Raw genomic sequence first — 17,095 nt, 5'->3', positions numbered from 1 at the left:
CAGGACGTTACCGATTACCGTAAATTGTTCATCCAACCTTCAACACTGTTGCTGTGAAAAGTGGAAAAGAGTCCACTCTATAAACTGGTGCTGCATTGTACAGTAGTATTTTTACAATATTACTAATTACTGTACCGCAAAACTAATATACAGAAGCGTAATGAATAAAGGAAATGAATCCAGAATTTTTAAAACCTTTTTGTCGGTTGTAAGAAGTTTGAAGGGCAAAAGACGGACATAAACATGACCTTTATGTCAAGTTATTTACCTGCTGATGCCACAATAGCTTCTTCCATTTAAGTTCTTTGAAAAAACAACTCTTTCTTGCGGTGAATGAGATTTAGTGCTGGTTTTATCATTAATCTTTTAATAATAATTTCTCTACAAAAATTAAAAATCTACACAATGTCACAATATCTCTCTATTGCAAAGTGTTCGCATGCATATACGGCAAAGGCTAGGTTAATACTTATCTTGCTATCTTCCGTACCTAATCTCATTATACCAATATTTGGTGATGGATGAAGCTAAATTGCGTTTAGGTTACACCTGCTTCTCCTGGTTGTCAATGTAATTGTTTTATTGTTGATCACGTTACAGTATAGTCATGAAAAGTCACTCCGGTAATGAGCGCCAAACAGCAATACTTTAGTAACATTAAGACGAATTTGTATTACATTTTGGTGAATTTGATGCCTTCATGTACAGTGGTATATGATTAAATGATAATTATACTAAATTTCCCTTGGGATCATGAAGGGCTCTCATGCGGGAAATCAGCTATAGACCAGATCACTTTTACGGCTTAGGACATTAGATCTTGCAAGTGCCTATATGTGGAATAGTATGCTATTGACACCAGGGCCACACCTCGCCTGCAAGCTGCTCCAGTTACTTCCAGCCAGGCACATTATCTGTATAATCATGATAAGTTGATAACGCTTGTCAATATCGGAGCATTACCCTAACCACCGGTCACGGACAGCAAAGTAGGTTTCGACACCTAAAGAACGACGTCCTAAAGGGTTCAGTCCTGCGCTGTTTTCTTTAATGTCTACTGTCCAGTGCTCCGCAATCTTTTTTTCACTCACGGCACACTTAATAAAACTTTCAAAATTCGGCGGCACAGTAAAAACGGCAGAGCACATCTAAAAATGTAACTAAATATAGCGAAACACAAAAACATTTTATGATTTAATGATATATTTGTGCTTGCTTTAATGAGCACAATCGCTGTAAGTTTGGCTCAATAGTTGAAAGAGCAACTCTAAGTTCTCCATCAACTTTTCTCAAACAAGATCGTTTATCGTTTTCGATTAATAACAAAAATGAAAAAATTTGTTTGAACAAATAAGCTGTGCATCAGAATTGAAAGAGAACTTCAATAGCTGACTTCGAAATTTGCTTATATTCTTCTTCAATAGAAATCCAAAACACTTCGCTGAATTTTAATCTGAGAGTTCTGCCGTTTCTTAGTTCTTGTGTTGACGTTTCAGCAGCAGCGGCGAAAAAAATTACGGATCCAATTACAATGTTCTGTGTTAAGTGTGAAAAAGTAATGGTAACTATTAAAAAAATACTAACTAGTTTTTGTTTGAGTCTTTTTAACTTGTCAGAACATTGACTTATTCCGTGGCGGAGTTCAAACAACCTGCAAGAACTTTTCCTCCTAAAAACAAACGCACAGAAGTGTAATATAGTAATCTTCTGGTCCCATTTCTTCTGGTCATTTCATTGATCTTCTGGTCCCATTTCTTCACAGAGCAATGAAATGTTTTGCACATTTAAGGCTCTTGCTTTAACAAAGTTAACAATGTAGATGCAATCGTTCATCGTTTCCAACAGTTCCTCTGGTTCCTCATTAGGGCTTTCTTCTGCAGGCCACAAAGGGTAAGTTTTATAGTTGGATTTTTTTCATGCAGCAAAACCTTTATCTTCGCCCACTCATTGCTGAAGCGCCACCCGTGCAAACGTTAATGCAATTACTCCATTGGATACCAAGTGTTGTGAAAAAACTCGTCGGTGATTCGAAAAATGTCCTGGCCAGTAGTTCGTTCTGGGAGTTCTTTGCAAAACAAATACTCTTCTGTTATGAAATCACCATCGATGAAACATACCATATACTTAACCGTTGCGTTTCATAACATAACACATCGAATTATAGTACAATAAGCTTCTTGATCATTGCTTTATAACCAATTTACTGTCCAATTTGGAAAAAGGTATTCACATCGTGAACAAAATGATGCCTAATATCTTTACAGCAAAAAGTATAAAACGTCTCCTTTTACATTAAATTCGCTGTTATCGCAAAGCGTATCTATGCTTTATATATTTGTCAAGATGAAATGTAGAACAACAACAGAGCCATTACCTGTTTTGCGTAAATGTTACTTTAAAAAATTAAAACCAATATCAGAGATTTGCAAATAAATAAGTCTTTTAACTCCAAGTACGATTACAATAAAGACCAAATGCATTCAATGGACCCGCATGATTTGACTGGAAAGACGTAAAACTTAATAGGAAACATAACCAAAAGATGTTAAGAAAATCCATTGTTAAACTGTATGGTTACCGGTTCCCTACATACTTATTCAAAAAATGAATTGGGTTATATCGTCGTATACCGTCATGTGGTTTCTTATTATATAGTTACCTATTTGTAGATAAAGTTGGCTACGTGGCACATAGTCAGTAACTTATTCATTTAACTAATACTAAATAAAGATATTCACAGATACTGAACAAGTAACCTAGCTTCTCGCCAAGAGATAAAAAATGAAAATGAGACATCGTTGCATATGTATTGCACGCAGCTTACACATGCTTTACAGCATTGCGCAATATGAAAACGTTTTCTCCGTGGGAATAAACGCAGACCTGCATGCGAGCTCCTTCTAAACAATAATGAGATATATTTAACAAAGTTTTGTTTGTTGTTGGTCGCAGAGCAAGCAAGATGATTTTAAACATTTATATACCTCACGGTCGTGGTAAAAAGTCCATCTGAACTTCTTGTGTCTTTGTTTATAGTAAACGACAACTACATAGTTAAATTATATAAGTTTCTGTGGTTTGTGTTCTCAATGTAGTGACGTTCCCGCTATTCTTAATTGAAGTATAAGTCCAAAACGTTGCCCAATTCTATCTGCATTTTTTTAATTAACTGCTGTTATATTTTTTGATTGCATGTTACTCGTGTTTTGCAAACCGTTATTATCTTTCCAATATACTCTATTTAAACTTGGTCTAAAAATATTTGCTACTATACAAATTTCGGATTGGCTTAAAGTAAAATAATATGTTTTCGTAACCTTAAAATATGTTGGAATTTTTTTTGAAAATATTTAAGTATTTTTGCTACTAAACCATCACTCAATTTACCACAAAAATTTGCAGTTTCTCTTGCTTTATTGTCATGCACCCATAATGAGGGCAAAACCGGCCCCAATTAAGATAAACGCTGTAAGATTGTAGGTAACTATACCCGACTTTTAGCTCTTAGGTAACATGTACGTGTCTAAAACTTTGGTAGAATATAGCAGTGCTGGTTGTTGTTTTTACTATTTTGATACATTTGCATTTATTCTATTGCATAAATATGTTGGTAATAATGTTCAAAAATTTTTGCAAAGTTTAGTATCGAAAAATAGGAATTTAACCATTTTAAAGCCGTTTTTCTCCACGAAGTGCTCTGCAGGTCAATATGGCAAATTGAGCAATGCTGCAAGTGCTAAAGGAGCTGCTGCGTGAACACCTCGATGCAGAAACGTCGCAATTGTCCAGAAGCGCTAAAATAAATTTTGCTGGTCATTGTTTGTCCTCTTTATCGGAAGTCTTCTTGTAAAATGTATTTTTGTGTTCTTCGTGTGAAACAGCACATATGGTGGGGAAAGCAAAAGTATAAAACCTGGTGGAAATCGACACTTTGACATCTAGCTTCAGTTTCTCGAAACCGATTCAAGAACTCAATAATGTACGCCTTCGTTGGAATTCTTCTTCTCGCTGCCGGTAAAAATGTTATACTTAGAATATTTTGTAATTTTATGCTTAAGAACTAAAATCAAGAGCCAAAAATAGATGTTCTGTTTTTTGTATCGTTTTAAGTTAAACACCTAAACTACTTTAATAACCACTTTATTTTGTATAGTTGCATCGGCTGACAACAGAGTCGTTGGTGGTGCTGATGTCACCAGCACATCTTTCGCCCCATGGCAAGCATCTCTGCAAGTCAGTGGAAGCCACTTCTGCGGCGCTTCTCTCATCAGCGCAACTAAAGTCATGTCCGCCTGTCACTGTTCCCAAAAGTAAGAAAATTTACGCAACTAGAGTAATAAGCTGAGCCATAAGTAGACATATAGTCCTACAATCAAATGCATTTTAGCTAAAATTGCACGATTTTCAAACAACTGGTAAACTAACTGTTTTCTATTTTCAGCTCCCTCACCGTTGTCCTTGGCACTCTTCAATACAAAGACCCTGGACAATCTTTCTTCACTACCAACTTCATTTGCCATCCCAGCTACAGCTCCAGAACCATCGATTACGATTATGCCATCATCACCATTTCCGGAGCTTCACTCAACAGTGATGTAAGAATATTACTTTAAAAACATGTTTTAGCGTTAAACATACCAGTATTAAGATATTGGTTTACACAAATTTGTAAATCGTTTATGTTATATTTTAACGTGGTATGCTAGAAATTTTGCAAACAGTTTGTATATCAATATTTTAAAAGTTTTAACCAAGTTTTAACCATGTAATCACCATAAACAAAAACAAATGTTATTGATTTCTTGAAGGTTCATACGTTTTATTATAACAAATCTGTACAGGTCCAACCAATTACTGTAGCATCCAAGGAGTATGCTGCTGGTACTCAAGCTTTGATGACTGGATGGGGAAAGACAAGTGGCGGAATTTTTGGTCAAATCCCCGATAACCTCCAATTCGCCTACACCTATCTCATTTCCGAACTCCAATGCAAAGCAACCTGGGGAAGTCAAGTGACTGACCGCATGCAATGCGCCAATGACAACACCAACAGCGCATGCAACGTAAGTAACTTATTTTCGGTCACTTTTAGTTAAAATAAGTATTAGATATTTATCGTAAAAACAAACATAAATTATAGCATGTACAAAACGAAAAATTAATAAAACATTATATAAACAAGCTTATACTGCTAAATAACCTGACTCTCTTTCATTTACAGGGTGATTCCGGTGGACCTCTTGCTGTTAAAGATGGCGGTAATTGGGTTCTTGTTGGAAACACTTCTTGGGGCGCAAATGGATGTACTCAAACCTCTCCATCCGCTTGGTCCAAGAACAGCGCAGTCTACAGCTGGATTCAGTCCAACATGTAATTAACATTGTTACCAATGCGCATACTTTCATGGAAATGAAATAAAATTTCCTCTGACAAGTTTTCAAGTTCGTGCAATATTGCAGGCTGTAAAGTATGCTGCAGGCTGTTCTGTATAGATCGGGATTTCGTTTAATACCTTTATGAGCAGAGAATGTTTTCAAACTGTTTTGATAACAGTTTATTAACTTTCCAAAGCATACCGATAGCAAACAAGCTGGTCACGAAGATGGCGATGTTAGATAGATTATTATTTATGGTATGCTAAGTTTGTGATAAGTGCTTCCTCGAGTATCCGGTCTAGTTGGGACAATGTTTTCAGAAACGTGACCGGATAAGCAAAAATAAACGGATAATTGAATTGTTACATCTAAGTCAAAACGAAACGAAAACACAAGACATTTATGGTAGGCCTACAGTATAAAAACTGATAGAAGTTAAAATTTTAGCAAGATGTTGCCCGCTTGTCTGTTGTAATACATCACTGTTGCACTACATCAGTTGCAACAGTAAATCTACTGAAAAATGAATCAATTTTAGATTGTTTGTGGGACGATTCGCGTTTTTTAGCAACTAACTCGCGAAGTCGTATCAATGTGGAAGTGTTTGAAACTGCTGCCTCCGGCTGAAAACGGGGTCACGTTAAGCAATTATGGTCAAACATCCGCATTGCCTCTGAATGGGGAACAGAGCATTGTGATTTTTGCGTGGAATGTTCTGTAATCTCTTCTGCATTCTCTTGCTCATCACACACGTCCTCTTCTGCTGCTAAAACAAGATCGACTGTTCCGTGTTTATCCATATGTTCGTAACCATCTTCTTCAAACCATCCATCAATATCAGAGGTCGTCAATTCAATGTTTAGTGCGGCAAATTGTTCCACGAGATTGTCATTTAGCACGCTCTCCAAATAAATTGCGTTTTCCTTCTCCGAGTGGAATGAGTTTGCGCCAAGATTTCCGTAACAACTCTAGACTTATTTGTTCCAAAGCGTTTGCTATATTTTCTACAACCTTCAGCATATCAACTTTCTTCAGAAAAGCAGGCATATCACCCTCTGTCTGAGAAACTATAGATCTCCTAAAATAGACTTACGATATACTCTCTTCAGGCACTCTAAAAAGCCCTGATCCATGGGTTGTATGAGCGAAGTGACATTTGGCGGTAGAAATTTAGCAACAATCTGTCCGTCATTGGACACTAGTTTATCTTCGCTAGGATAAGCGGAGCAGTTATATAATATCAAAAGTGTTTTTGGTTCCTGTCCTAATTCAGCTAGTTTTTCCTTTACGTCGGGTACGAAACAGTTTTGAAACCAATCGTTGAGTATAACTGTATTAACCCAAGCATTTTTTCTCGCTTCGATACGCAACGGGTAATGTCGATTTGTCAATTTCACGAAAGCAATGGGGATTATTTGCCTTGCCCATAAACAACAATGGCAGTTTAATGGAACCACTTACATTAGAACAAACATTAATTGTTACACGCTCTTTAGCTTTTTTTGTTCCAGGTGGTTCGTAGTCAAAGTGCGTCAGTCAGAGACCAGCCTCATCACAATTAAAAATTTTATCCAAGGATAACCACCTGTAAGTTTGTTTGAAGGAATTGACAAATTCCTCAGCGGAAACAACATTAGCACTAATTTTTTCTCCAGCAATGGCAAGACTTTAGATGTCAAAGCGTTTGGAAAACCGCCGTTGGAAACCATAACTTGCGTTAAAAGGCTTGTAATGAAAAGTGGTGTATGGTACCTTAACCTGTAAGGTTTGCCCACTTCCTTACAAAGTCTGTTTACTTGTGTATATCTCAACAGTGAACTTTGATAGACTTCAGCAATAATAATACAGGAATGACAACTGTATAATCTGATTATATTGAAGCTTCATTGAACGAATAAATCAAGATAGAACATTGTGACAGCAACAGCATAAAGACATGTTGCGGCGTTGAACGTAATAGCCAAAAGGCTGAATAAATCAAAATGCACACACAGTAAGTACGAAGCAATCGACTACGTCACGCAGTGTTATGCTTCGCTGATTCGCTAGACGAGAATTCTATGTCGTACACAATTTTATATTATATTAATTGATATATTTATCGCAGGCTTATAGGACTCTCAGCATAGAAAAAGCTGTGAAATTCAGAGGCCTTTTCTAAGAGAATCGGACCAGTCAGTGGAATTCCTTTTTCACGTTGCTGTCGAAACCACATGTAAAGTGCACTGTTCAATCTGGAGTACATTCCAACTTTCATAGCTTTGGTGGCTTTAACAGACTTTGATATTCCTATCTCACATTTTGCCATCTTGAAGTTCTTTAGGCTTTCTTCGCTCTTGCAAATGTCATTGACAGTTGACTTTCCGATGTTGTATTTCAACATAATTTCAGTTTTAGGAATTTTTTTCCGTACTATATCACATACCTTCAGCTTGTATTCCACAAATAAAACAATCCTTTTACGTTTCACGTTGCCTTTCGAACATGAATTCATCTCAAAACTTTAACAATTAGGCCTACCGGTCGGGTACAGTGTAGTAACAATTAGACAGCTGACTCCACCGCAGGAAAGCAGCCCTGATAGTTTTTATAGTGATGTAATAAACTACCATAATAGCGTTTACGCGACATTGTGATGATTGAATTTACTGTGATGCAAATTTCTCGGTAACGATTCGTCCAACGGCTAGTTAAAAAACCATCTAATTTTGAAATGCTGTAGCAAAATGGAGCGACCGGATAAACGAATGTCGGTTAATTGAGGGACGAATCGATAGGAAGACATATCTCAAATATGTTTATACAAATGATTTTCTGATGTTTTTCATTAAAACGGTATCTAAAGATATTGAAAACGCTTTTCATGAAACTACTTTTTGTCTGTTTTATTACATTGATTTTTTCTTCAGTTTAAGTTGTCAGTGGTCATTTTTGAGTCCAATGACCAAACGCACAACGTTATCATAAACATAATGTTTTATCCAATTTTATAGGTTAGCTATAGATTTGAGTTTAGAACTCTTCCAAACAACACTATATTTGGGCTTGCATAGATGTTATATTGGTGTATATCTGCCAAGCTTATCGCGAGCACTTCAAAATGAAAATAAGTCATATGAAACTCATAACATGATTAAATCAATGAATACAGACTGATCTGCTGACAAGTAGCGATAATGTAACATACAGCTGTATTTAGGGTCGTAGCGTATACGGTTGATTTAAAAGAACTGTCGTATTGCAACTAATAGAGCTGAGAAAATTTTCCCGGCTAATGGCAAGTTAACAGCTAAAGCTCTCAGCGACAAATAGTTGTTGGCTATTAGCCGAAACGTATACATGTAGGGTTTAAATTTGAAGCAAATTTTTTCTTAATCCTTGAACACGATCAAATGCGTGGTCCAGTAGTCTATTGGTTGCCCATTCAGACCGTTTTGCTGCAATATCTCTTTTATGAGTTCATTATACGGCAGGTAATAAAGAGAAAATTTTCTTTTCTTGTCGAAGGTATTGGCGTCGAAGGTGTTGGCCGATTTTTGATAACTCCCAAAAAAGAAGTAAAGAGTTTTTCAGTACGTAATCTGTGAAGTGAAAACTATTGCAGGAATTTTCTGGAGAGGAAGATCTGGAGCAAACACGGTAGCAGAGCAGTTGTGTATGTAGAACGGTGTTTGCTTTTGGCAACGGATGTCGTCATCAAAGGTGTATAACCTAAGAGAATGCGAACGTTGACATAATAGAAATTGTTGTGATCACAGGTGAAGATTTACCTGAGCGGCTGATGTAAACACAAAGAAACACGTAAGCAGCAAACAATGGAACATGTTGTGTTTCTAATCAGAGAAACGTTTCGGTAGATTGATTTTGCGACCAGTCCGAGAAGTCTTTATAACTGCAGGATTTTTCCGGTCGCATTTTGGGACCGCAATTTAAGAGTCTGAAGCAGTTAAAGCAGGTGGAAGTGTTTGTGATGTCGTTGAAGTAGAGGGAAAAGACTGTGGAGAAGGATGTTCAACCTGCAAAGAAAAATCTTGTTGATGCGAGGAGGATGACGGTATAGGAGCATCAATATCGATAGTATAGCTAGGTTTGAGACGGTCAAGGGAGACGCGGTCCGGTTTGCCATGAGAGAAAATAACGAAATACTTTTCGTATCTTTCCAATACCGGAAAAGGACCAACATATGGGCGTTACAACGCTCCTTTGACATGATCACATCGAGCATAAACACGGACACATTGTTTCAAATCCGGATGATCGTAGGACTGTATGAATTTCGTATGAGTATTTGTTGGAGTAAACTGAAGGTCGTTGATGAAGTCTCGGTAAGCACCGAGGTAGTTGGATGTAGGAACAACAGAAGCAAGCTTGGAGTCAGAAAAGAAACCACCTGGGAGACGTAAGGTGTGGCCAAAAGCTAACTTAGCAGTTGTACATTTCAAATCCTGGAGATAACGATTACGCAAAGCCAAGACAATAAAACCTAATTTGTGAATCCAACGCTCAGGTTTATCTGAACACTTGATGGTGCGCTTAATTTCAGCATTTGCACGTTCCATAATTCCATTGAAACTTGGATGATGAGCTGTAGTTAAATCGTGTTGAATACAAAGAGAGCGCATAATTTCCGCCCAAGCAGAACTTGTGAAACACGATCTACGATCACTTGTGAGAATGATTGGAACACCGACCAAGGAACACCAGTGATTGGCAAAGTAAGCAACAACGGTTTCCGTGGTGGCATCAGGGAGTTGTATGGCTTGAGAGAAACGAGTATAGCGGTCAATACATGTAAGGATGTATTTGTAACCGTGTGAGGTCGGAAGTGGTCCAATCAAATCAATTGTAACATCAGAAAACCGACCATAAAAAATTTTAAATACCCCAGGTGAGGTTTTGGTGTGGCGGAAAATTTTTCCTTCTTGGCAGTTTGGGCATTGTTGGACTCAGGTAGCGATTTGTTTACACATCCCTGTCCAGAGAAATTGTTCTTTGATGAGCATAATTGTGGCTTTTTTCCAGGATTTAATTAATTATGTAAGTGAAGAAAGACTTGACGCTGGATAGAGGAAGGAACAAGAACACACTCTGTGTTAGTGAACACGTCACAAAGAATGGTTAATTCATTATTGGGCAGCTTGCAGTCTTGAAGTTTGAGTGATGTTGGTACGGTGCATAGTTTCTGAATAGCAGGATTAATAATCTGAGCATGTGCTATTTTCTCATACTCTAAAGGAGGCGGAAGATTTTAGAGATTATTAATGTTGGATGCTGAAGGTTTAGACCTTGACAAGAGGTCCGCCACAACATTGGGAGAGCCTTTGATGTGCTCAACGGTTGTAGTGAATTCTGAAATGAGCAACAATTGTCGAAATTGTTTTGGTGAGTAATGTTCGGAGAGCTTATTGAGACTAGAAGCCAGAGGGAGATAGAGCTGCCGCCCTGGGATTCCCATTACCCACGGGTAACGGGTAGTTTTAGATCCATGGCTCCACCACGCGTTAAACATTTTGTAGAGATAAAACATTTGTCAAGATGAAATGAAGAACAACAACAGATCCATTGCCTGTTTTGCGTAAATGTTACTTTAAAAAATTAAAACCAATATCAGAGATTTGTAACTAAATAAGTCATTTAACTCCAAGTACGATTAAAATAAAGACCAAATGCAATCAATGGACCCGCATGATTTGACTGGAAAGACGTAAAATTTAATAGGAAATATAACCAAAAGATGTTAAGAAAATCCATTGTTAAGCTTTATGGTTACCGGTTCCCTACATACTTATTCAAAAAATGAATTGGGTTATATCGTCGTATACCGTCATGTGTTTTCTTATTAAATAGTTACTTGTTTGTAGATAAAGTTGGCTACGTGGCACATAGTCAGTAACTTATTCATTTAACTAATACTAAAAAAAGATATTCACAGATACTGAACAAGTAACCTAGCTTCTCGCCAAGAGATAAAAAATGAAAATGAGACATCGTTGCATATGTATTGCACGCAGCTTACACATGCTTTACAGCATTGCGCAACATGAAAACGTTTTCTCCGTGGGAATAAACGCAGACCTGCATGCGAGCTCCTTCTGAACAATAATGAGATATATTTAACAAAGTTTTGTTTGTTGTTGGTCTCAGAGCAAGCAAGATAATTTTAAACATTTTATTTATCTCACGGTCGTGGTAAAAAGTCCATCTGAATTTCTTGTGTCTTTGTTTATATAGTAAACGACAATTAACTTATGTAAGTTTGTGTAGTTTGTGTTCTCACTGTAGTGACGTTCTCACTATTCTTAATTGAAGTATAAGTCCAAAACGTTGCCAATTCTATCTGCATTTTTTTAATTAACTGCCGTTATATTTTTTGATCGCATGTTAATCGTGTTTTGCAAACTGTTATTATCTTTCAAATATACTCTATTTAAACTTGGTCTAAAAATATTTGCTACTATATGAATTTCGGATTGGCTTTAAAGTAAAATAATATGTTTTGGTAACCTTCAAATATGCTGAAATTTATTTGAAAATATTTAAATATTTTTGCTGCTGAACCATCATTCATTATACCACAAAAATTTGCAGTTTCTCTTGCTTTATTCTCATGCACCCATAATCAGGGCAAAACCGGCCCTAATTAAGATAAACGCTGTAAGATTGTAGGTAACTACACCCGACTCTTAGGTAACATGTACGTGTCTAAAACTTTGGTAGAAGATAGCAAGGGTTGTTGTTTTTACTATTTTCATACATTTGCATTTATTCTATTTCATAAATTTATGTTGGTAATAATATTCAAAAATCTTTGTAAAATTAAGTAGCGAAAAATAGGAATTTAACCATTTTAAAGCTATTTTTTCCCACGAAGTGCTCTGCAGGTCAATATGGCAGATTGAGCAATGCTGCAAGTGCTAAAGGAATTGCTGCGTGAACACCTCGATGCAGAAACGTCGCAATTGTTCAGAAGCGCTAAAATAAATTTTGCTGGTCATTGTTTGTCCTCTTTATCGGAAATCTTCTTGTAAAATGTATTTTTGTGTTCTTCGTGTGAAACAGCACATATGGTGGGGAAAGCAAAAGTATAAAACCTGGTGGAAATCGACACTTTGACATCTAGCTTCAGTTTCTCGAAACCGATTCAAGAACTAAATAATGTACGCCTTCGTTGGAATTCTTCTTCTCGCTGCCGGTAAAAATGTTATATTTATACTATTTTGTAGTTTCATGCTTAAGAACTAAAATCAAGAGTCAAAAATAGATGTTCTGTTTTTTGTATTGTTTTAAGTTAAACACCTAAATTACTTTAATAATCACTTTATTTTATATAGTTGCATCGGCTGACAACAGAGTCGTTGGTGGTGCTGATGTCACCAGCACATCTTTCGCCCCATGGCAAGCATCTCTGCAAGTCAGTGGAAGCCACTTCTGCGGCGCTTCTCTCATCAGCGCAACTAAAGTCATGTCCGCCTGCCACTGTTCCCAGAAGTAAGAAATTTACGCAACTAGAGTAATAAGCTGAGCCATAAGTAGACATATAGTTCTACGATCAAATGCATTTTAGATAAAATTGCACGGTTTTCATGCAACTGGTAAACTAACTGTTTTCTATTTTCAGCTCCCTCACGGTTGTCCTTGGCACTACTCAGTACAAAAACCCTGGACAATCTTTCTTCACTCGCAACTTCATGTGCCATCCCAGCTACAACTCAGGAACCATCGATTACGATTATGCCATCATCACCATTTCCGGAGCTACACTCAACAGTGCTGTAAGAATACATCGTTAAAAACATGTTTTAGCGTTAAAATTGTCAGTATTAAGATATCGGTTTACACAAATTTGAAAATCGTTTATGTTATAGTTTAACGTGATATGCTAGAAATTTTGCGAGCAGTTTGTATACCAATATTTTAAAAGTTTTAACCAAGTTTTAACCATATAATCACCATAAACAAAAACAAATGTTATTGATTTCTTGAAGGTTCGTACGTTTTATTATAACAAATCTGTACAGGTCCAACCAATTACTGTAGCATCCAAGGAGTATGCTGCTGGTACTCAAGCTTTGATGACTGGATGGGGAAAGACAAGTGGCGGATTTTTTGGTCAAATCCCCGATAACCTCCAATACGCCTACACCACTCTCGTCTCCGAAAAAGAATGCCAAGCAACCTGGGGAACTCAAGTCACTGACCGCATGCAATGCGCCAATGACAACACCAACAGCGCATGCAACGTAAGTAATTTATTTTCGGTCAATTTTAGTTAAAATAATATTTAGGTATTTATCGTAAAAACAAACATAAATTGTAGCATGTACAAAACGAAAAATTAATAAAACATTATAACTAAGCTTATACTGCTAAATAACCTGACTATCTTTCATTTACAGGGTGATTCCGGCGGACCTCTTGCTGTTAACGATGGCGGTAATTGGGTTCTTGTTGGAAACACTTCTTGGGGCGCAAGTGGATGTACTGAAACCTATCCATCCGCTTGGTCCAAGAACAGCGCAGTCTACAGCTGGATTCAGAGCAACGCTGACATTTAATTAACATTGTTACCAATGCGCATACTTTCATGGAAATGAAATAAAATTTCCTCTGACAAGTTTTCAAGATCGTGCAATATTGCAGGCTGTAAAGTATATTCTGTAGGCTGTTCTGTATAGATCGTGAGTTCGTTTAATACCTTTATGAGCAGAGAATGTTTTCAAACTGTTTTGATAACAGTTTAGTAACTTTCCAAAGTATACCGATAGCAAACAAGCTGGTCACAAAGATGGCGATGTTAGATTGATTATTATTTATGATATGCTAAGTTTGTGATAAGTGCTTCCTCGATTATATCCGGTCTAGTTGGGACAATGTTTTCAGAAACGTGACCGGATAAGCAAAAAAAACGGATAATTGAATTGTTACATCTAAGTCAAAACGAAACGAAAACACAAGACATTTATGGTAATGGTAGGCCTACAGTATAAAAACTGTTAGAAGTTAAAATTTTAGCAAGAAATTGGCCGCTTCCGCTTGTCTGTTGTAATACATCACTGTTACACTACATCAGTTGCAACAGTAAATCTACTGAAAAATGAATAAATTTTAGATTGTTTGTGGGACGATTCTCATTTTTCAGCAACTAACTCACGAAGTCGTATCAATGTGGAAGTGTTTGAAGCTGCTGCCTCCGGCTAAAAACGGAGTCACGTCAGGCAAATTGTAAAACATCAGCATTGCCTCTGAATGACGAACAGAGCATTGTAATTTTTGCGTTTTACGCAACGGGTAATGTCGATTTGTCAATTCCACGAAAGCAACGGGGATTATTTGCCTTGCCCATAAACAACAATGGCAGTTTAATGGAACCACTTACATTAGAACAAACATTAATTGTTACACGCTCTTTAGCTTTTTTTGTCACAGGTGGATCGTAGTCAAAGTGAGTCAAAGTCAGAGACCTGTCTCATCACAATTAAAAATTTGATCCAAGGATAACCATCTGTAAGTTTTTTTGAAGGAATTGACAAATTCGTCAGCGGAAACAACATTGGCAGTTAGCACTAATTTTTTCTCCAGCAATGGCAAGACTTTAGATGTCAAAGCGTTTGGAAAACCGCCATTGGAAACCATAACTTGCGTTAAAAGGCTTGTAATGAAAAGTGGTGTATGGTACCTCAACCTGTAAGGTTTGCCCACTTCCTTACAAAGTCTGTTTACTTGTGTATATCTCAACAGTGAACTTTGATAGACTTCAGCAATAATAACACAGGAATGACAACTGTATAATCTGATTATATTGAAGCTTCATTGAACGAATAAATCAAGATAGAACATTGTGACAGCAACAGCATAAAGACATGTTGCGGCGTTGAACGTAATAGCCAAAAGGCTGAATAAATCAAAATGCACACACAGTAAGTACGAAGCAATCGACTACGTCACGCAGTGTTATGCTTCGCTGATTCGCTAGACGAGAATTCTATGTCGTACACAATTTTATATTATATTAATTGATATATTTATCACAGGCTTATAGGACTCTCAGCATAGAGAAAGCTGTGAAATTCAGAGGCCTCTTCTAAGAGAATTGGACCAGTCAGTGGAATTCCCTTTTCACGTTGCTGTCGAAACCACATGTAAAGTGCACTGTCCCATCTAGAGTACATTCCAACTTTCATAGCTTTGGTGGCTTTAACAGACTTTGATATTCTTATTTAACATTTTGCCATCTTGAAGTTCTTTAGGCTTTCTTCGCTCTTGCAAATGTCATTGACAGTTGACTTTCCGATGTTGTATTTCAACATACTTTCGTTTTAGGAATTTTTTTCCGTACCATATCACATACCTTCAGCTTGTATTCCACAGATAAAACAATTCTTTTACGTTTCATGTTGCCTTTCGAACATGAATTCATCTCAAAACTTTAACAATTAAAGCTACCGGTTGGGTACAGCGTATAGTTACAATTCGATAGCTGACTCCACCGCAGGAAAGCAGCCCCTGATTGTTTTAATAGTGATGTAATAGACTATTTAATGGCGTTTAACGACATTGTGAGGATTGGATTTACTGTGAAGTAAATTCGTCCAACAGCAAGTTAAAAAGCCATCTAATTTTGAAATGCTATAGCAAAATGGAACGACCGGGTAATCGAATGTCGATTAATCGAGGGACGAATCGATAGGAAGACATATCTCAAATATGTTTATGCAAATCATTTTCTGATATTTTTCATTAAAACAGTATCTAAAGACATTGAAAACGCTTTTCATGAAACAACTTTTGGTCTGTTTTATTACATTGATTTTTGCACCAGTTTAAATTGTTGCAGTTGTTGTAGTTGCAAGCCTGCAGCAGAGTGGTGACTTTACTATCAGCGATCAGGCTGCAGCTGAAAGGCTCGGGGGTATTCTGCTTAGTGATGGCCCTACCACCAGTGCGCATATTGCAGTTCAATCGGAAGTGCAGCTGACTGATGGCCCTTCCACCAGGGTGCATGTGATGGACATCTCTCCACTTCCTGATGCGAAACTGACCACCCGGAAGAGGAAAGCCATGAAGTCGCAGGTGCTGACCAATTCACCTTTCAAGAAAATTTTACTTTCAAAGAGCAAAGTTCCTTCCTCAAACAAATCTATCCATAAAAGGAACAAGAAGCAATTGCAATTTTCCGGAAGCTATGAATGTCTGATTTGCAGTGAATTGTATATACATCCACCGAAAGAAGACTGGATCCAGTGTTCTTTGTGCAAAAAGTGGTGTCATGAAAACTGCTCTGCTTATCCTGGACATGGCAATTTTGTGTGTGACTTTTGCGCAAAAAAGTAGCCTGTCATTCTGCCTCATTGTTGGCTAATGTTATTCGCCTATGTGTGCTGCAAATAGAGACAAATCGTTTTTTGATATGACAAGATATTGTCAGTGCTGTATATATTCGTTATTACAATTGATTACTTGTTTATTGTTTTAACGCAATGCTTCAGTGGCAGGCATAAATTAGAGTAAGATAATATGAAATATTTCGGAGTATTAAGTACAAAAAACATAGAAAATGGCTTCATTATCAGCATACTGTGCGTCAGTGGTGGTTATAGAATTCCAAACCTTACGAAATACCTGCATAATTAAAGCTCAAATCGAGTTTGGTGATAATGGGGTAGGACGGGACGGGTGTCCCGTCCTGCCCTAGGTGTGAAGCAAGATGGGACAATTTAATT

The 17,095-nt window shown here is 37.1% G+C and overlaps 2 protein-coding genes across 2 annotated transcripts; both read left to right on the top strand.

Moving 5' to 3' along the window:
* The first annotated feature begins 3,886 nt into the window (after positions 1-3,886).
* On the top strand, positions 3,887-5,436 carry LOC143447359 (chymotrypsin-like protease CTRL-1). Its single transcript, XM_076947423.1, has 5 exons — positions 3,887-4,014; positions 4,154-4,310; positions 4,442-4,595; positions 4,842-5,063; positions 5,222-5,436. The coding sequence occupies exons 1-5, from the start codon at positions 3,978-3,980 to the stop codon at positions 5,372-5,374; spliced, it is 723 nt and encodes a 240-aa protein (XP_076803538.1). The 5' UTR covers positions 3,887-3,977; the 3' UTR covers positions 5,375-5,436.
* Positions 5,437-12,482: 7,046 nt separating this feature from the next.
* Positions 12,483-13,992, top strand: LOC143447388 (trypsin delta-like). Its single transcript, XM_076947465.1, has 5 exons — positions 12,483-12,567; positions 12,707-12,863; positions 12,994-13,147; positions 13,394-13,615; positions 13,772-13,992. The coding sequence occupies exons 1-5, from the start codon at positions 12,531-12,533 to the stop codon at positions 13,928-13,930; spliced, it is 729 nt and encodes a 242-aa protein (XP_076803580.1). The 5' UTR covers positions 12,483-12,530; the 3' UTR covers positions 13,931-13,992.
* The last annotated feature ends 3,103 nt before the right edge of the window (positions 13,993-17,095 follow it).

Source organism: Clavelina lepadiformis, chromosome 2 (assembly GCF_947623445.1).
Source record: "Clavelina lepadiformis chromosome 2, kaClaLepa1.1, whole genome shotgun sequence".
Classification (NCBI taxonomy): domain Eukaryota; kingdom Metazoa; phylum Chordata; class Ascidiacea; order Aplousobranchia; family Clavelinidae; genus Clavelina; species Clavelina lepadiformis.
The sequence above is the reverse complement of the archived record's forward strand: the minus strand, read 5'-3'. Positions and strand labels throughout refer to the sequence as shown.

Coding starts and splice junctions, on each gene's coding strand:
- LOC143447359 (XM_076947423.1), top strand. CDS start 3,978: ATGTACGCCTTCGTTGGAATTCTTCTTCTCGCTGCCG. Junction 4,015..4,153: donor AATTCTTCTTCTCGCTGCCG/GTAAAAATGTTA, acceptor TATTTTGTATAG/TTGCATCGGCTGACAACAGA. Junction 4,596..4,841: donor GAGCTTCACTCAACAGTGAT/GTAAGAATATTA, acceptor AAATCTGTACAG/GTCCAACCAATTACTGTAGC.
- LOC143447388 (XM_076947465.1), top strand. CDS start 12,531: ATGTACGCCTTCGTTGGAATTCTTCTTCTCGCTGCCG. Junction 12,864..12,993: donor GCCTGCCACTGTTCCCAGAA/GTAAGAAATTTA, acceptor TTCTATTTTCAG/CTCCCTCACGGTTGTCCTTG. Junction 13,148..13,393: donor GAGCTACACTCAACAGTGCT/GTAAGAATACAT, acceptor AAATCTGTACAG/GTCCAACCAATTACTGTAGC.